The sequence below is a fragment of the Nomascus leucogenys genome, chromosome 5 (assembly GCF_006542625.1).
Source record: "Nomascus leucogenys isolate Asia chromosome 5, Asia_NLE_v1, whole genome shotgun sequence".
NCBI lineage: Eukaryota > Metazoa > Chordata > Mammalia > Primates > Hylobatidae > Nomascus > Nomascus leucogenys.
Window position 1 is genome coordinate 85769805 of NC_044385.1, and position 22030 is coordinate 85791834.

The following is a 22030-nucleotide window of genomic DNA, read 5'->3' on the forward strand; positions in this document are numbered from 1 at the left end:
AGGTTTATTAAAATTAACAAAAATGTTTTAATACTGAGTTTATTAAAAGAAATAAAAAGTGGTCATAATTAATTCCAGATTATTTTCATAATCCAAACCTCAGACTAGGAAAACAGTGCTATCTAGTGGTTAAATTTGGGAAGAAGAGATGAGGCACACCAGAGGCTGGAGAACCTCTGAGAGGCTGTGTCTCAATTGTTCAACTTTATGTTACAAGGTAAAAAAAATGTATGCACATAAGTCACCAGCTCATGGATGGGAAAGGAATTAGACATGGATTCAAGCAGTTATATTAAGAGTATGGCATGGCAAAGAAAGTAACAACCTGGACTCTGAAGTCGGATAGGCATGCATTCAAAATTTGACTACATGCCCTTAAACAAGTTATCAGACCTCTTTAATACTTCACTAGTTTCAACTATGAAATGGAGATAAAAATATTGACTCTCTGATAGAAATATTTGAGAAGGTTAAATGGGTAATATGCATAAAACATTCATCATAGTGCTTGGCATTTAGTAAGCCAAATATCTCAGTAAACATTAGCTTATTAATATTATCATTATTTCACATAGGCTATAAATGAATTTCAAATAGCTGTGGAAAATCTTTTAAATCTTTAAAAATAAGTTACGAGATCAATAACAATATATACTTGTACAAAATACAAATATTAGACATCAATTTTAAGTATATAAAAGCAAATTAAAAAATAAGTTCAATCTTACATTTCAATCACATAGTTCAGTTGTAGGGTTAGTATTTTCAATGAAAACAAAGTAGTTTTTAGAAATAGAAAGATTACACAATGAACTCCAAAATGTCATCCTATACTAAAAATAATCACTACCCTTTTTGCAATGAAGACATTTTCCTTAACCAAATCCTGCATTTTTGAGCATCTAGTCCAATAAATCTACATACACACAATTCTTAAGATAAATTTGGTCATTTGGATTTCTTTCTACTTGGTTAGAAATATGAAAGGAAAACAACAGAAATATGAATAGAAAATACTTTCTAAAAATGTAAGAATTCATCACATTTATATTAGAACAGAGAATTTGATCTTTGTGATATATCTTGTTTGGCTTGCTGTATAATCTACTAGCTTAATTATCATAACAGCGTTAGAACTTAAGCCAGTACACATTAGCTTTATAAAAATGCAATGCTCATCTGCTGTATATATAATAAACAGAAACATTACGATTTATAAGTAATTGTATCTGAGCCATTATATCCCAGACACTTTACTAATATTATAGTCACAAGGCTGAGTTCTCCAAGACCAGTGTACAAAGTTATCAGAACTAATTTTCCCCCACATAGTATCTAAAAATATATATTTTAAATTAACTGTAGGATGGTATATGCATATCATTAATCATATCACAATCATTGTGTTTGGCTGTGGCTCTTTTTTAATGACTTAAAATGGGGGCTGAGTTCATTATGTTGTTAATATTAATAATAAAAAATAACTGAAGTACATATACAAAATCAAAAAAGAAATACAATAGGAAATGGAACCATATTCTGGTCACAGCTGTGTCACTAACCAGCTCTGTACTCTTTGGAAGTTTTCGCCCTCTGGGTTTCTATTTATTCATGGATAATACAAAATCATCCTTAAGATCAGGATAGATCTACTCTCTGCAGGTTTTGCCATTGTAAAATATGTCACAATGGCTCTAAATCATAACCCTAAATTTAGGAATTACTTAATTATTCACAGTGAACTTCTCTGACTTATTCCAACTCTTTTTATTTGTATTGTTATACAAGAGAAAGGCAAGATAAAAACAACAAAAAAGACCTATTTAAGAGACTGCAGTATATTTTTACCTTAACTGTCATTTGTTAAGCACCTACTATATATACTTTACCTTCGGCAGTAAGGATCCACACACCTATTAAAAGGTAATTACATCCATGTCTTTTTCTTATTTACCTAATAATTATTTTAGGCTTCTCTAGAAATTGGCAAAGGTTTTTCTCTCAGTCACATGTTAATAATTCCAGAACTTAACTCATCTGCACCGAAAAAACTCATACAAAATTTGTCAAGTTTTTTTACATTTATAAATCTGGCAAACATTAGTGACAATCTCACTAATCTCACAGCACCCACAATCAATGAATGTGTTTTGACTGTGGAAGGTAGGCAGGACCCAAGGACATAACACAGAGGGAAAAGAACAAAAGCAAATAAAACCCAATCAACATGAAATAGTATCCTGAACAGAGCAGAGAGTTCTATGCGGTTGGGCACGGAGGACTGGTTAGAGATTTTTGACAGGAGTCCATCTTAGATAAATATCAGAGACTAAGTTAATTAACCTTCTTAGTGATTTTATCACATCCTTCCACAATAACACCACATGAAGCTCATCTACACTTACGATTTTGCCAAAATGCCAGTTAAGGTATTTCTAACTGCACTGGCAAATGTGGGAGATTAAAACAGATGACAGATTTAATACTTCAAATTGTATCTTGACATATAGTAAGTCCACTACTTTAAAAAGTGTTGTGAGAAAGAGTGCCTTGCATAACACTGATCAGCAATGATTGAAGGTTAACTTCAGACAATTATAATAATAAAAAATTCACTAGAGACCTGATAGAAGAACCTAAGACACAACCTCAAGGCAATAATATAAGGATGAAAAATACGAGTATGCAGTCTCATAGCAAATATGTACATGCACACATTTTAACTATTTTAGTTATACTGGAACCTGAGAATTTCACAGCAGTCTACTAAAATCACAGATCAATAAGATAAAAGTAGATAAGAAGAATGTGCAATTTATAAATACGGTTTATTACCATGGTTACAAACTTTCAGAACAGGCCTCTGAGACATTGGACTGAGACTCTGCCGAACATCTGTTAAAAAAAATATATAAAATAAACTTAATATAGAGGTCTGTGCATCTCAAGAAGGAAAACAGTATTAGACATACTTTTTTCTAAGGTTATGTATTTCTGGCAGCAAAGTAATGCTTCAATACCCTGAAATACTTGAAGCAGTAATGTTATGACTTTTACTTCCCATTTAATTATGCTACTGTAAACTCCACTGGGATAAGGTACATATGGTTCTTTAGATGAGACTTGTCACACTAATCAGGATTTTCTAGGTTCAGTGCATTGATTTGTTAATGTGCTACTGACATCGGCCAACTGGAATGCATATCTCTCTGACATTTGTCTGTGCAAGGGATTAAGCAAACTTACGAAACTTCTGAACAGTTGTTGCCCACGGCACTGCATTCTTGACACACAACTTTAAAAGAATGAGAAAAACAGGGTTCTTTCTCTGTGATAGCTCCCTAGAAAGTAACACGAAACAAGTATAGGGTTCACCTTTTCGCATCGGTGTCCTTTTTCTTCTGTCGCGGAAGGCAGCCCCGGACTGCAAGGCCTCCAGCAGATTATCCATCACTCCTGTCTCGTCACCCTCTGTGAAAAGAGATGCAGGGAATTCCATCAGCCCTCAGGGTTACCATAGCAATGTCAAAGCATATACAAAAACTGGTGATGGTGATGGTAGGGAGAAAAAAGATCGGATGCTGGGACCAAGCTAGCAATTTCAAAATAAGACAGGACTTTAACTCTCTCATTAAATCAACTATCTTTTAATGAAAACTGCCTCATTAGTGCCTATGTTACTGTGCACTAAAGAGGGCCGAGTTCCACTGATTCACTTCAGAGCACTGCTTTTATAGTCCAACAGCACAATTACCTTAAATGGAATGTGTTTCTAGTCATGTTTGAGTCTTGAGTTATAAATCACATTTCCTTTGTAGAAACGAGCTATTTTCAAGGCATCACCCTCTATTCTAAAGTCAACCAGGTATGGGAGAGAGTAGTTTTTTTTTTTTTTTTTTTTTTTTTTTTTTTTTTTTTTTTTTGAGACGGAGTCTCGCCCTGTCGCCCAGGCTGGAGTGCAGTGGCGAGATCTCTACTCACTGCAAGCTCTGCCTTCCAGGTTTATGCCATCCTCCTGCCTCAGCCTCCCGGGTAGCTGGGCCTACAGGAACCTGCCATCACGCCCGACTAATTTTTCGTATTTTTAGTAGAGATGGGCTTTCACCATATTAGCTAGAAGGGTCTCGATCTCCTGACCTCATGATCTGCCCGCCTCAGACTCCCAAAGTGTTGGAATTACAGGCGTGAGCCACTGTGCACGGCCCGGGAGAGTGTTTTTGTTGTTACTGAGATTCTGCTGTCTAAACTTATCAGACAAATTATATTTCCATGCTAACTTTTGTGAACATGCTTCCAACAATTGATTTTTCATATCAGAAGACAATCATCCCCTGACTTGAGGTGACACAGAACAATCACTACAAAATTTTACAGAATGTATAGGTTTATCTTCTATAATGAAAAATAAATCAAAAGAGGCTCTCTGAAATCAAAAGGATTGCATTCCATTAAGATTACTTTAAATTGATATCCTGTATATAATTAAGGAAAGACATGGATATAGAGCCAATTATCTCTACAAAGAACAGATTATGCCTGTAATACTTATAAGTATTTATAGTTATCAATGTTAAATATTGTTCAAAGAAAGCAGGAGAAAAAGCTTCAAAGGAACTACTGGCCTAAACCAAATTCAAGGAAACCATAAGGACTTTTTGCCCGTCCAGACAAGGTAACTTGCAGGCATTCTTTATGAAATTGTATGGTTGGTATACTGCTACATTTAAAATAATGGAAAGCTATTTTCCTTCAAACTTTTTATTTTATTTTTTCCTTTTTGATACACAATCCCTTTACAGAGAAAAGATGAAAAGTGAATGCAGTAGAATACAAATAACATACTCATTTACAGTTTATAAACAGATATATAAATATAAATATGTATCAGCCCCTTTTCCATCTGCTGTTATTTCATATTTTTAGAAGAGTACTAAACCTTGTAGGTGTTATCAAAAAAGGTGGGTGAGAAATAGAATATTTGGAAGTTGTGAATTTACAGTAAATGTAATTCTAAGTGATTTGATGGCCATTTTAACTAAAATACATTAAATATTTCAGACAGCTAAATAAGTAGCTATTTGAAAATTTATATTCAAATTCAACTATATTTTTCCTTAAAAAACTGCAGGCAATGTCAAATATTTAAGATAGTAAAAGAAAAAGAAGACATTTCAAAATCTAAAATTACAATTTTAAATCTTTTTCAAGCAGTCATGAGATTGAAAAAAAATCCTAGTACTCAAATCAAATAGAAACAAATAAACATGTTTTCATATTGATAGCATTAATTATAAAGGAGGGGGAAAAAAGAAATCCAAGTAACTTCTGAATACTTTAACAGCATAAAGTTTAAGGGAAAAAAACTATAAAGAAAATGTGAACTTTCTTCTTAGTAAATTTATTGTTGGTAGTGGTATTGATATAGTGATTCTCAGACTATTGTGTGTGTATAAAAGATGGAGCAGATGTGTAAATGTGCTGATGTGCTCACTGTGGGAAAGAAAATGGAAATATGGAATTGGAGAAAAAGAAAAAGAACCAAGAAGGGTTGGATTGGATTTATAGGTATTAATGTAAACTCAAGGCTTAACAAAACAAAACAAACAAACAAACAAAAAAACTCTTTTCCTATAACACTATAGTAGTATCAATGAGCATTTGGATCTTAGTTTTTAGCTACCATTACTAGCCCTAAAATCTTGGTTTCTAATGAGCTCTCTCGCCCTCAGCTCTTGGTTTCTACATACCATTACTCCCTAAAAGGAATGACAATGCTTACAGAAATGGCTGATTCTAGAACTGAGGCCAAGAAAGTGTGAAATGAGTCAGAAACATATTGTTGTGCCAGAAAATAAGAAAGTGTTCAAAAATAGATAGTGATATGTTGAAAAGACAGAGAAGCCAGATTGAAACATTGCCGTGGCCAAATTTAGGACAACTGAGTATCGAATAAATAATGATGGGAATGGGATTATTGCACACTGAGGAAAAAAGAATCATGCATCCATAGTGATACTAAAAAATATATAGTAATAAAAATGTAGGAAGGAGTGTTCATCTTTAAAGAAGAGCGTCAACTAATAGATGTCAAAGATATGAGGGAAATACAAAATTCACCACATTACAATTCACATAGTAAGAGATGATTCGGGCAGGAGTCATCAATGGTTGCAAAAATTATTGTGTGTAAGGATGTAGAGGAACAGGATATAGAGAAATCTGGTAGATACCACCTTATCCAAATAATCAAATTTGACATTACCAATAATGTGGAATATGCTGATATCAATTGCCTCCTGAAGTGATGCACAACTTAACCCGTGTAGCACTTCCCACAAAAATATTTAACTTAAATCTGAATGCCAGGCAACATAGAAATCCATAGAAATCCAAAGTGAGGGACATTCTGTGACACAACTGGCCTAGGATCTAAAAATGTATCAATATCATGAAAGACAAAGAGAGGAAGAAATAGAGAAAGAGAGAAGAAAAGGCTACAGAACTGTTCTAGATTAAAGGAGACTAAAGAGGCATGACAATTAAGTATGGAGGAGTCCCTGATTAACCCCTGAATTGAAAGAAGTTATATATGACATTATTGGGATAATTGGAGAAATTTGAATATGGACTGGATATCAGATAATTACATTGTACCAATGTTAAGTTATCAGAGTGTGATAAATGTATTATGGTTCACTAGAATAATCTCATTGTTCTTAGGCAATAAATGCTGACAGTTTTAGGCTCACAAAGCAACTTACACAGTCTCATGTTTATTACTTCATGCCTTTGAACACGCTATTATATCTACACAGAACATCTGTCTCACTTTCTTCACCAAGCTAGCTCTTACCCTTCCTTCAAAACAGAGAACTGAGAATCCTTTCCTGACTCATGTGGCATAAACTAGGTGCCCCTCTGTGTCCCAGTGGTCTGTAATACATATACCAATAAATTCTTTACAATGTTATATTGTTTATGTGACTGTTTCTACCACTAAACCATGAGCTCACCGAGGGCAGGGATTATAGATTTCATTTATCTTCAACACCTGGCAAAATACAACTATTATATAGAGAGTGTTCAATAAATATATGCTGGCTAAATTAGCTAAATATATGTTGACTAAATTAGCTAAGATGGTCAGCTGGAAGGGTTGATTATGCAGGAGAATAAAGGTCATAGATGGACAGGGGTCCAGGGAAGAGATGGGAGTACATTCTCACCACCATTCTAAACAATACAGCTTTCTTTCTTCCTTTTCCCTTGTCTCATACATCTATTTAGTTGTCAAATACTATAGATTGAAATTCCTCATTATCTCCTGAACTAATCTGCTGTTCCTTTTCTAACTACACTTTATGTTGGTATTACAGAACTGAATTATTTTTTATCTGGAATACTGCATGAGTTGCCTAGTCACATTGCTTCCAGTTTCTCCCTAATTCTGCCCGTGCATTACTGATAAGTCCTATAGCAGAAATGATCTTCAGTTCCCTTGGTCACAAAGTTTCAATATATCTCAGTTCTTACCATATAAAGTTCCAACTCTTTTTTTCATTTTTATTTTTAATTTTCTTTTTTTTTGCTCAAACGGATTTTGACAGATAAAGTCCAAACTCTTATTCTTACCCCAACAATGATTTCAATTGTATTTCCAATCTTATCTCTTACTTCCAACCATCACAACCTGTTCTTTAGCTAAAGGCAACTGCCTGTGATTCTCTACAAACATTCTTTCTCTCGTCCATCACTGTCCACTGTCTACCCCTGCTCTCATCCTCCAGAGCAGATGGCTATTTTTGGCCTTCACTCTCACATGCATAATGGGAAGAACACAATAATGAAGTAAAACAACTTGCATTCTAGTCTGAGCTTTCAACTAACTACCTGTGAGACACTAGACTATTACTTACATAATCATTCCTGACATATGCAATACAGACAATACCTGTCTAGGGTTAATGAGGGAATCAAATGAGATAATACAAATGAAAGCACTTGATAAATTGCTAAATGATATACAAATATAGGGAAACAAATTCACAGATAAAATCCATGGTAAATTATAGGACATGTATGAAATGCCTGCTTATTATTAAATGTTTCAAGCACTGTTTTAGATATATTACAAATGAAGGAAGTCTTTTTTTTTTTTTTTTTGAGATAGATTCTTGCTCTGTCACCAAGACTGGAGTGCAGTGGCATGATCTCCGCTCACTGCAACCTCTGCCTCGCGGGTCCAAGCAATTCTTCTGTCTCAGCCTCCCAAGTAGCTGGGATTACAGGCGTGCACCACCATGCCCAGCTAATTTTTGCATTTTTTACTACAGACAGAGTTTCACCATGTTGGCCAGGCTGGTCTCGAACTCCTGACCTCAGGTTTTCTGCCAGCCTAGGCTTCCCAAAGTGCTGGGATTACAGGCATGAGTCACCGCACATGGCCGAGGGAAGTCTTTTATAGTGTATTCTATTATGCTCTTCATTAGGTATAATATCATTTCTAAGAAAAACTCTGACTTGAAGTACAAATAGACTCTTGAAATAAACCAAAGTGTAAGATGGGGACATATAAAGAAGATGTTCTTCCAAATGTTAAAAATGCATTTAGAACATTCAACCAACACATGTTCACCTGGCATATGGTACTGTGTGCCAGGATGTTACTAGGCACTAAAGATACCTAAGACCCATGCATATGGTACTCTGTGCCAGGATGTTACTAGGCACCAAGATACCTAGGCCCCAAGGGTAAACACGAAAGCATTTCTGCTCTCACAAGCAGAAAAGTGTATATATGAGTTACTGGAGATGTACAGCTTCCTAGTGAATGATGACTTGAAGAATAAGCAGGAGTTACTCATGTTAGGGACTGGAGAGGGAATAGCATTCTTGGCAAAAGGAATAACAGGTACGAAGGCAAAAAGTATGAATAAAAACAAAAAATGAGGTATAATAAGGTGTTTAAATGATTTATATTTACAATATTCTAACACAGACCAGAGAAGTTAAAATTAGTCAGTTTTTCTTATAGAGTAGAATTCAATTTCTCCAGCTATAATTTATATTAAAAATATTTATAGTTTCTCCCCTGGTGTGAAAACTCTTAAATAAATAGACTAACTGCAAAAGTCAAAGATTTTCTATATCTGAATAACATATCATCTTAATTTGTAAATGGTATTTTAAAAAATTGCACTGTGTCAAAGGAAATGGAGAAGGGAGAGTTAAGGACATTTTTAAAGTGGAATCAATAGGTCTTAGGAACCGAAAGAGGGCGGAACTGCTAAGGACATGTCTGAGATCTCTGCGGCCCATGGCTGGAGGAAAAGAAAATATGAAATTTAAATATTATTGATTTTGATGGGGAACAAAGATTGGAAAATATAATGAGTTTCCTTTTGGACATGTTAATGGAAGGTGCTAGCAGGGACCTCCAGATAACTTCTGGAAGACAGCTGGAAATTCGGGCCTCAAATTCAGACAAAAATGTGAGTAATATTTTTGGAAGTCATTTCCATATTGTAAAAAATACTCATTCAGCACTCTGGAAAAGTATATGCCTGAATCAGGAGAGGTGGCATCTTGGAAACCACCAAGTTTAAAGGACAGGAGAAAAAAGATAAGTCAGTGATCCAGTAGGAGCTCTCTTTCCTTATTCCATTTTCTTCAGCCAAGGTACAGCACTGAAATTTTAAATAACTAAGGCTACAAAGAAGATCCTAAAAGGTTCTAGAATGCTGAAAGCAAGTAAACAAATGAAAACAGGTCAAATACATAGGAAGGAAATAAGACTAGGACTGGATTTCTCAATGGCAACACTGAATTCCAAAAGATAGGCAAGAAATGGTTTCCAAATTCTGAAGCGAAATTATTTCCAGTGAAGAAATGATTATGTTGCTAATCTGATGAGGATAGAAAATGGACATTTTTCAAACATACAAGTGTCTATACATGCCATCTTAGAAAGAGACTGCAAGATGTGCTTTTGCAAAACCAAAACAAGAGGGGTAGAATAGTAAGAAAGAGGAAAACACGGCATCCAGAAAAGGAGAAGGTACAAGAGAACAAAGTGGCAAAAGGAATTCCCAGGATGTCCCAGTCTCAGAGCAGCCAGTTCAGATCACATGGATCACATGGGAGGAAACTGGGCCATGGGACAGAGTAGTGGCCACGGAACCGATAGCAAATCTATTGTGTCGGACCATTTGCAAAATGATTGCTGATTATTTCCCAGATCGATTGAAGACTTTGGATAATACAGTAACAGGTATGTATGTACAAATACTAAACAAACTTTTTGAAAAGTCTCTATTAATCTAGAAACAACAAGATTGTCCTATAGGAAATGCTGTAGTCTGAATATGTTAGACTTGATCTCTAATGCAATGGTATTAAAAGGTAGGGTCTTTATGAGGTGATTAGTTCATGAGGGCAGAAATACCATGAATGGGATTAGTGGCCTTATAAAAGAGGTTCAAGGAAGCTGTTAGTCCCTTCCACCACATGAGGACACAGCAGCAAGACACCATGTATGGAGCAGATAGTGAGGCATCACCAGGCATAGAATTTGCTGGCATCATGATCTTGTATTTCCCAGCCTTCAGAACTGCAAGAAATAAATTTCTGTTGTTTATAAGTTACCCAGTCTAAGGTGTTTTTGTTATAGCAGCAGGAACAAACTAAGACAGAAAACAAGGAATACTGAAATTTAGGGTAAAGAAAAAAAAACTTAAAAATTAAAAAAAAAGAAGAAAAATAAAGAAAACGAAGTATATTTACATAGTGCTAATATTATAAACACTGGCCATTCTGTTGGCCATCAACTGTGATATAATTATAATGAAAGACAATGGGGTAAAGCAAGAGGGGTACACAAGGTGGATTAGCGGTGAGAGGGCATTAGGGAACTAAATCAGGAACTCAGTAATGTCTAAAATAAAAAATTGATATATAACAGTCTATGCTATTATCTAGAAATAAGGAACACATAAATAAAAGAAGAAATAACTAAGAATTAAAAGTGATTGCCTCTGGGAAGTGGGAGAAGGTTGAGAGGAGTGAGGGAGAAGATATTTTATCATGCTATGAGCCTATCATATTTAATTTAGGAATTTGTAGACATTGATAAATACAAGATAGTTAAAAATTTTATTGAAAGAGAAAGAAGATGACTGAGGAAGAGAATGTGAAGGAAGAGGTTGATTCTTGACCTAAAGATGCTTACCTCTGAGAAGGGGAGGAAGACAGGTAAAAATGGTACAACACAACAGGATGAATATTATGACAGAGATATTCAGCATGTGGTACACGGTGGTGCGCATGTAGCATGGGGCAGAGGGAGAAGGAACAGCAGTTACGGAAGGCTCAGAATATCTGAGACTTAAAGAACCCATTTAAGAGTGCCAGAGCTGCCAAAACAGACAAGACCCAGCTAAAGCTGTCAGGAAAGCTGTACAAGGCAGGGATTCTTGAAGAATGTGCAATGGATATGAGTAGGAAGAGATAACGGGGTAATGCTGCAAGGTGAAGGTGAAGAGAGAGCCAGGGCCAACTCACCAAGGGCTGAATATACCATGCTATGGAGTTTAGATTTTAAAGGAGCCATCAAGTCATTTTAAGCTAGGAAGTAACATGGTCAAATTTCTACTTTAGAAAGAATATTTTGAGAAGAGACAAGACTAAAGGCAAAAACCAAACAAACAAAAAACAAACCCAAGAGGCATGTTTAATAATTTAAATCTAGACAAAATGTGATTTCGGGGCCCAAATAAGTTATAGAAGTGGTGAAAATAGAAAAGAGAAAGGAGGAGACATAGAGAAATCTTGGTCTCCGTGGATGTGAATATTATAAAAAAAATAAAGTTAAGGCTGATTTCCCAGCATTTGGCTCGGCCAGTTGTATATATATTGATCTCATTTGCCAAGTACAGAACTGTCTTTCTTTGGTGGTAGAATGAGTTTGATCTAGACAGGAGTTCAATTTTGGATATGTTAAGTTGAAATGTTCACGAGATATACAAATACAAAGTGATTCAAGGTGTCTAGAGGGCTGATAGAGTCACAGGTTTAAAACTTGGGAAAGGAATTGGTTAACTAATACATTCAACTTAGAAGCATAGGTCGTACCTGAAACTATGGAAAAGAGTACAAGCATAGTAAAGTGGTAGAGAACACAAGTTTTGAATTCATCCATTTAGATTCAAACCAATGGCTCCCCAACTAACAATCAGTGTTATTGGGCATATTACTTAGTCCCTAAAACCCTCATTTATTCCCCCTAAACGTTGAAAGGGCAAGAAGAACAGCACCTATTTCACAAAATATTGGGAGGATTAAAACAGATAAATCACGTACAATGCTCAGTAGGGTGGTGCCTGGCTCATATTAAGAGCTTACTAACAGTGAATCTTTGTTATTTTGCTTATTGATATTATGGTAGAGCTTGAGCTCTCTTAGGGAGACAGTGTGTAGTGACAAGAAAAGAGAGCTGAGGGTAATGCACAAGGCAAACTAATAGGAAAAGGTGCTTTTAAGAGGAAATGACTATTATCAACCTGTGACCATTTTCCATTGTGTTTACTTTGTGTGTGCTTTTATAGCTCCTCTTTTACTCTCCACTGTCTCCTGACATACTTTCCTAAAGTCAAACGACTATATATTACTATTATTTATTTATTTAGAGGCGAAGTCTTGCTCTGTCGCCCAGGCTAGAGTGCAGTGGCACGATCTCGGCTCACTACAAACTCCACCTCCCAGGTTCAAGTGATTCTCCTGTCTCAGTCTCCTGAGTAGCTGGGACTACAGGTGCACGCTACCACACCAGCTAATTTTTTGTATTTTTAGTAGAGACGGGTTTTCACCATGTTAGCCAGGATGGTCTCAATCTCCTGACCTCGTGATCTACCCGCTTTGGCCTCCCAAAGTGCTGGGATTACAGGCGTGAGCCACCGTGCCCAGCCTATATTATTATTATTTTTTGAAGACAGCTCTGTCACCCAGGCTGGAGTGAAGTGGTGTGATCTCAGCTCATGGCAACCTCTGCCTCCCAGGTTCAAGTGATTCTCATGCTTCAGCCTTCAGAGTAGCTGGGATTATAGGCATGTGCCACAATGCCTGGCTAATTTTTTGTATTTTTAGTAGAGATGGGGTTTCACCATGTTGCCCAGGCTGGTCTTGAACTCCTGAGCTCAGGCAATCTGCCTGCTTCGGCCTCCCAAAGTGTTGGGATTACAGGAGTGAGCTACCAAGCCCAGCGACATTTTCTAATACTTCAGTAGTAGTAAGTGACATAAAGATTACAATCTGGAATTTGGAATGGGACTAGGGAAGGAAAGCGCAGTTTCCCCAAAGGTTGAAAGTGCGCAGTTGATATACAAAATTCATAGGCTTATAGTTTAACCCAATTCTAGAAGAAAAACCACACACGCGCGCACACACACACCACACACACACAGAGTTGCCCTAACATAATTACATGAATTATTCCTCTATGATTCTGGTTATAGAGATTTTTGGGAAAAAGATTATACGGCTTCTCTTGGTAACCCAGTTCAGTCTTTAACTAGCTAGAACAAAGCTCAAAATACTACTTAAACCAGACAGCAAAAAGACAGGAATAACTTCAAACAAAGTCTTTGAACTTGTCTTAATCCAGATGTGAAACTGAAAATTTATTTGAGTCAAGGGAGTTAGAAAGCCAATTTTCATTGGGATTTAACTGATAAAATGATAATCAGAACAGTTCTCTTTCATACTGTAATTAAGTGACTGGCTCAACCATAAGAAGTGGAATTTTATGGGGAAAAAACTCCAATAGGTTAATATTTCTGCTTTTTTCTCTCTTATTCTTCATGATTTGTACAAATTTCATTAAATATATTTCTGTTATAAGTTAGGAGAAAAAACTAGAATATTTTACAAGAAAGGAAGTTTTATTTATTTTTTCCTTAAAATAGAGCACCCAAGAGCAAAGTTAGAGTGAAACTCCTGGGCTTGAATCTTGCTTCTTACTCTTATCAGCTGTGTGCTCCTTAAAGACCACCCCTGTCTCCTTGTGCCTCTTCATACCTATAAGATGAGGATAATAATTGTATTTATCCTCAAAGGCTATTGTGAAGATTAAGCAAGGTATAAAGAGCTTAGCACAGTGCCCCCCATATGTAAGGCCTAAAAAATATTAGCTATTCATATTTTTAATATTTTGATGACTATTCTTGTTCACTAATATAGCAAATATTGCTGATTAGTCAATGCAACACATTCATTCTCTACCTTCTCCTTCCTTCCACAGAGGCTAGGAAAGCTAAAATTTCTCTCTGTGGCTCCCTTGCAGCTAAGCTAGGGGTGGCCATGTGATGCATTTCTGTCTAATAAGGCATATATGTACATAAAGTATGGTATTCCTAGAAATAAAAGATGTATATGTTGATAACCACTCTTCCTCTTCCTATCTTAAATATGGCCTGGAATTATGGCAGCTATGACTGCTATCGTATGTTACCACCTCCTTCTTCCTATCTTGAATAGGCTTGGATCTGCAGCATCCATCTTATACTTATGAGTACAGACCACAAGGCCATTCTTTTAGTTGCTCTGGATAAAACATATGGCTTGCTGGAGCCCAGGAGGCAGAGGTTGCAGTGAGCTGAGATCACGCCTCAGCACTATAGCCTGGGTGACATAGCAAGACCCTGTCTCAGAAAAATCCCATGACCAACAACAAAAAATAAGGCTACATTTTCAAAGTTTAAGTGAAAAATATTTTGCAGCTACATTAGAACGTGTAAACCATAATTAGCATACAATTTATTACATTGTATCCAAATTTGAATCTAAATAATTTTGTATCTTACACTAAATAGGATTATAGCAATGATATTTATGAAATAAAGGATTATTATTCTACAAACTCTCCAGCTTAAAAAAAAAAACTATTCTTGGATGTCACGAATAAACTATGATTGAATTTTAACTATATACACAACCAGGAAAAATGGTAATATAAATATACTATAACAAATTGTATCATATTGTTATTAATTCTTAATTTCCAAATTTCTTATGATTTAGATTCTGTTGTAAGAAAATAATTCCGGATAAAAAAGCTACTTATCTGCTCACTTAATTCTCTACTCAAATAAAAAAGACACAATCATTTTTGGAATATAAACATATTAAGGCACAAGATTTAAGACTAACCATACAATGGATGAATTTGTCTTTACAAAAATAAGGAGATCTATCACATTTAAAAAAAAAAAAAAAAACTTCAGTACATAAGACAGCATTTCCTAAAGTGTGCACCACAGAACACTAGTCCTATAAGAAGCTCTGTGTGTATGTGTTTAGGGAGAGGTGGTAGAGAAGGTGGCTCTGTGGTAAAATAAGTTTGGATAATAATGTGCAACAGAGGCTGGGTGCTGTGGCTTATGCCTATAATCCCAGCAACTTGGGAGACTGAGGCAGGAGGATCACTTGAACCCAAGAGTTCAAGACTAGCCTGGGCAACATAGTGAGACCTTGTCTCTTAAAAAAAATAGCCAGTATGGTGGTGTATGCCTGTAGTCCCAGCTACTCAAGAGGTTGACGTGGGGGGATCACTCGAGCCCAGGAAGTTGAGGTTGCAGTGACCTGTAGCTGAGCCACTGCATTGCAGCCTGGGTGACAAAGTGAGACCTTGTCTCAATAATAACAATAATAATGTGTAACATGTACTACTCTTGGTGATTCATATCAAATACACACGACAAGTCAATTCATGATAAAGGTGGCATTTCAAATCAGTAGAAGATTAAAAAAATGTGTGCAATAACTACTGTGGTAGCAACAGCCTATTGGGATCTCACCTTGTTATTTATACCAAAATAAATTCCAAGTGGATCAAACATTTCAACATTAAAAGATTAAAGTGTAAAACTATAGCAGAGAATATGGAAAAGTATATTTTCAATAGGGAAGATATTCCTAAGAAAATCCAAAAGTAATATAAATATCTAAAAATCAAATAGGACAGGTACAGTGGCTCATGCCTGTACCCTCAGCACTTTGTGAGGCCAAGGAGAATCACTTGAGCCTAGGAATTTGAAACCAGCCTAGACAACATAGTGAGACTTTGTTTCTATTAAAAATAATAAAAAATCAAATAATAACAAACTGTACACATAAATAATGAAAGGATAAGCTGGAAAAAATATTTGAAACATGGGCATTCCCTAGGTCTGATTTTCTTAAAATAAAGAATGCTTATAACTCAGTAAGAAACAGACCAAGAAATGGGCAATTTCTTTTCAGGGAACCCATCTTCTATGATCTGAATATTTGTGTCCCCCCCAAACCCCAAATGTATATGTTGAAATCCTAATCTCAAGGTGATGGTACTAGGAGAAAGGGCTTTGGGAGGTGATGAGATCATAAGGGCAGAGCCTTTGTTAGTGAGATTGGTGCTTTTATAAAAGGGATTCTAGAGAGCTGCCTTTGTCCCTTCCACAATGTCAGGACACAGCTAGAAGGTTACAGGCCCTCAGTGAACACCGAATCTGCTGGCATCTTGACTTTGGATTTTCCTGCCTCCATAACTGTGATAAATAAACTTCTGTTCTTTATAAGCTACTCAGCTTATGATATTTTTTATAGCAGACTGAATAGACTAAGACACCATAACGAAAATAAATAAACCATGCTTTAGATGTGATATAATCCTCAACCTCATTCATAATTAAAGATACTCTAAATACATCAATGAGAGATCATTTTCATTTAACACCATAGCAACAGTGAAAAATTATGATAAATCAGTGTTGGTGAAGGGTTGGGGAACAGGTCACTTCACACATTTGTTGCTGAAAAATATAAAACTAATGCAATCACTTTGGAATATAATTTAGTAATTTTTATTAGAAATACAATTGTGGCCATCTGTGGTGGCTCACGCCTATAATCCTAGCACTTTGGAAGGCCAAGGTGGGTGAATTGCTTGAGGCCAGGAGTTTGAGACTAGCCTGGGCAACACAGTGAGACCTCTCCTCTAAAAAATATCTTTTTTAAAAAGAAAAAAGGTTGCACATATCACATAATAATTTTTCTCTGAGAAAATTATTCTACATGTATAACTTACATGCATTGAAAAACATGTAAAAGGGTGTCTGTTATATTGTTGTTTATTGTAACAGGAGACTAGAAACAAACTAAATGTCCATCTACAAGAGATTGACTAAATAAACTATGACATCCATAAACCAGAATATTTTGTACTGTGAAAAAATAAAGCATATTATTGATATGGACCATCTCCAAAATACAGTAAGTGAAATAAGCCAAGTCTTTATTTTATCAATGAGGACATCGAATGAAGACCTTTCTATGACCACTTACGGCTATTAGCTACAGAGCCAGCAATGGGTTTTATGACTTCCAGCAGCTTAGCAATTATTCCACCACATGGTGCTGAAGAAAGGCACTACTTAATCATTCTTCCAGTGGTAAATGATTGTTAAAATGTCTTGCATGTAAGTGTTCAAGTGATCCACTCTGATGAGCTTGTTCACTCTGACCTATTCTAAAATTACTAAAGAAAGCAAAATTGAAAAACTGGCATTGACTCCCTGGCAAAAAGAATGCTACCACAGTCGACCTTGTGTGTTATGTAGGGTCTAGGGTGCTGAACAGATGCCTTCAGTTGCAAAAGCACAGAATGTCAGGGGGGGGAAATGTATCTATTTAAATACATATGTAGATGTGAAGTGATAATGACATTTAACAAAATGTGACTATCACACAGAGCGAACACCCACGATCCTTTAATTACAGAGTAACCCAGGGAGGAAAAGGTTAATTACATGGCACACCACCTCCACTTCTGGGTAGAAGTTTCACTTGTCACCCACAAGAGCTTCACTTTATTCTGAGTGAAGTTTGACAAGCTTAAGCTTGACAAATGCTTACTTCTCACTGAAAATATATTAGGATTTATTTTAGATTTGTTTTAGTATTTTCTTATTAGTGAAGAATTGACTTTTCAATGGCTTTTTCCTTTATGAAGTTTTTGAATAAAGAATGAAATGGTTTCAGATAATGAAAATGCTTAATTCAACAAGAATTTAAAAAAGAAGGAGAAGGAGCTAGGGAATAATATCGGTAATTTCACAGGAATTTTCTTTCAGGAGAAGCCAGGATAAATGGACTTGAGGCCATGAGGAGCCAGTGAGTGGTGCCTGGAACACCGTATGATGCCCAGAGGGGCCCAGCAGTCATGCTCTGACAGCAGCATATGGTGTGCACTGGAAGAAGGGGAAAATAAGGTCAGGAAGGCAGACTGTGGGAGCTTGGATTCGAGGCTGAAGAACTGCCATCAAATGTTTTTGAAAGGTGTGAAATAATCAAAATTGTACTCCATGATGATTAAAGCTGGCATAGTGTGAAGGTGTCAAGCCTGGGTGACTGGGAAAATGGTGGTATCATTAACCCAAAATGAGAACATGAAAATCAGGCTTTATGTGGAACATGACAAGTTAGGTTTCAGATGAATTGATTTTGAGGTACTGGCAGAATATTCTGTTTTGTTCAGGAAGTAGTTGGAAATATGAAACTATAAAGTCTATAGTTTAATTCAATTCTACAAAGATACACTAAGGACTACGTGTCAGGCACTGAACTAGCCCCAGCTCCTGTTCCCATGGGACTTAAATGTAAGAGCAAGTTCAACACATAATTAATGACTACTTGTATGATGAATGTCACACAAAATAAATCAGGGTGCTATGAAATTGCTTAATACTGAGGCAATAGAGGTGAAGAGCTATAGCTATGGTTGCCTAGTGATGATTCCAGGGGTTATTCTTTGATACCTGGATTTGTACTTAAATTTCTGAAGATATGTTTTATTTGAACCTTAAAGACAGAACCATATAGATATCACAGTAAACTGTGGAAACCTGTGTATTCTCATTTTGAGCTTTAGGGGTTAAAGCCCATCTCACTGCTGCCAACCTTGCACAGAGTAATTTTTACCAGGCTCAAGTTTTTGGTTCATTTCTAACATAAACTTTGTGTTCAAAGTACTGTAAGTATTCATTACCTTTGTTTCATTTCAAAGGAGAAATGCAGATTTATTCTGCCCAAATATAATGTCCTTCCTTATTCCTTCCACAGTGAGATGTAGCATCCCATTAGTATTAAATACAGAGGAAATTTTAAAATCCTATTCAGAATAACAGCAACATAGTTTTGAAAAGGAGGAAGTCAGCGAGGAGAATAAGGCAAATCTGAATGAGTGAAAATTGGTGGAGAAAAAGAATTGACATATGCTTTCAGAAGAAAGCAAGTAAGAGAAAAATGAAAGAGGAGACAACTGAACTTTCAATGAACTCGTTAACAATTATAAAAAAACTGGAGGCAAAAATGTGCTACAGTCTCAAGAGAACAATGAAAGACTCCCTCCCCCCGCCCCACAACTATAAAAAGCTGACAAAATGAATACACGAGCCCCACAATGAAAGCCGATATTAGGTAACTTTGAGAACAATTTTATTTTCCTTTTATTTATTTATTTTTTTTGAAAGACATGAGTCTCTGTTGCCCTAGGCTGGAGAGTGCAGTGGCACAATCATAGCTCGCTATAATAATCTCAAACTCCTGGGCTCAAAGGATCCTCCTGCTAAAGCCTCCTGAGTACCTGACACTATACCATGCCCAAGTAATTAAAAAAAATTTTGTTTTATAAAGACAGGGTCTCACTATATTGCTCAGGATGGTCTCAAACTCCTGGCCTCATGCAATCCTCCCACCTCAGCCTACCAAAGTGTTGGGATTACGGGTGTGAGCCATCATTCCTGGCCAAGAACAGTTTTATTTAGGAAATAAGGGATACATAAAGAATAAAAAACTTAAATATGAATTAAGACACACTAGGAACTATCACTTTGATTGAATGCCTATGTGCTAGGGTCTGTATGGAACATTTTACCTAGATTTTCTAATTTAATTCTCACTCCCCTCTTTCAAAGTAGCTGTTACCTGATCCATTTTAAAGTTAGGGAACTTGGAGCTCAAAAAGGTAAAGTAAGGTGCCCAAAGCCCTGCCATAGGGTGGTAGCAGAGGGGAGATTTGATATCTTTCTGATTCTAAAGCTCATTCTTTCCACTATAGACTTTTATTGAGGTGTTACATGAAAATTGATAACTATTCAGATCCTTAGGTTTGCTGACTTATATTTAAAGGTGTTTTAGGAAATGCCTTAAGTCACAAAGAGGTAGTAGCTTTCAGAGCAGGAAACCGGAGCAGGCAAGCACAAGCTCGTTTCCCCAAATTCAATGGGAACTTTCTCCCAGAATCTGACAATAAGAGAGATGCAGGTCATTCACAGATGCTCCTTCCTCACAGAGAAAGACCAGAAACACTCCTCCTCCTGAGACCAGAAGTATCTGAAAATATTAGGATTACTTCAATCTGCCATGGCCTCCTGGACTCCTCCTTTCAACCTAGCCACTGGGGATTGCTGTAGTTGGGCTAAAACTTTGAAGGCAGCTAAACCACCATCACCATCATTCTTAGACAACAATGTCCTTCTGATCTTCATTTCCTCCAGCATTATTAGCATGAACAATCTCTCTACTACCTCAATTTCTTCAGCATACACTCCTTTCACCTTGTTCTCTTAATTGAAAATGGGCTCTACTTGGAAACTGGACAGATGATCTCCGCTCACTCCTTCTGGTAAATGTTGCTTGTTACCCTCCTATCTCACATGCTTAAAGTATGCGGGACACAGGTGGAGGACATGGGAATGTCTGCTTTCTCCTTGATCAAAGCTGCTATGTCAGGCTGTCACTTTTTTTTCCTCAGTAAAAAGCACCCGCCTTTGAGACACATGTCATTCAGTTATACTGCTGCCATCCCTCTGGGTCACTGTCATCTAATCATGCACAAGTCTACCCTCTCATTTAGAATAAACTGTCAATTGAGTCAGTCTTCCTCATCAGGCCAGGCTCTACCATCATCTTGTGAGAATTCAGTTTAATGTTAATATCTAATCCAACACCAGGTCCTAAGAGTTCTTTGACCTCCTCCTCTCCAGGGAGCAATCCCTTCTACTTCCCATCACCAACTTCCTTGGCCATAATCGAAATCTTGTCACTACCCAGAGCTGTTTTACTTCCAATAACTTAAATTCATACAACCATTTTCTGACCCATGTCCTTTTCCTTTTCCGCTCTCTCTTTTCCTGTTATGTACCCATGAAAATCTCCAATGCCCTGGCCCACTGTCTTCATATCCTTGACTATCTAGCTTAGCCTCTGTGGTGCATCACTTTGACCATGGTTCACATGCTGGTATCTTACTTCCCTCCTTCATTCTCCTACTTTTTCAGACTCCCACTAAAATGTAAATAAGCCCCAAACTCCATCTTCTTGGCATTACACTCAAGCCTCCCAACCAACCACTGCCCTTCCTCTGCAAAGGCCTTCCTTTTAGATAGAAAACAGGAACCACTTGATGAAATCTTCCTTAACTTCACACCATTAAACCTACAAATGTATCTGCACCTAGGCCTAACCTTTCCTCCTTTCAACCTATCACAGTGGCAGAGCATGTGGATTTCCAAGACAATTTCCTCTGCCTGTGCTAGTATCTTGTTGCTCTCCACCCCTCCTGCCACCCTCAGAAGTTTACTCCATTGATTATCATTCTCTTCCAATTATCCTCCTTTCTCATTCCTTCCATTCCGCATTTAAACAAATTAAAACACCTGGTTTGCCCTCCCCTTTGACTTCCAAATCCCCTGTAGTTACTATCCTTTCTTACTCATATCAGTCTCATCTCCCATATTCATTCATTAACTCTTTACACTCTTCTTTGAGCTAAAGTCAATGGGATGGCTGTTAGTTCATTACACGATTTTTTAGCAGTATTTGATTGTGCTGACTACCCCTTCCTTTTTGGAATGGTCTCTTCCTTGGGCTTCACGATACCAGACTTTCTTGGTCTTCCTACTACCTCCATGGTGACTCCCTTTTCAAGGTCCTCTTCTGG

The 22030-nt window shown here is 36.7% G+C and overlaps 1 protein-coding gene across 5 annotated transcripts in view; it reads right to left on the reverse strand.

Moving 5' to 3' along the window:
• DIAPH3 (diaphanous related formin 3) overlaps positions 1–22030 on the reverse strand; it is a 496362-nt gene that overhangs the window by 106752 nt on the left and 367580 nt on the right. For 4 of the 5 annotated variants that reach the window (XM_030813469.1, XM_012506844.2, XM_030813468.1 and 1 more), the window contains 2 exons: positions 3376–3471; positions 2836–2895 (listed from right to left, as the gene is read on the reverse strand). In XM_030813469.1, the coding sequence (XP_030669329.1) occupies positions 2836–2895; positions 3376–3471 (156 nt within the window). Of the gene's footprint in view, positions 1–2809; positions 2896–3375; positions 3472–22030 lie in introns of those variants that run through there. The other variant, XM_030813470.1, reaches the window with a different exon arrangement.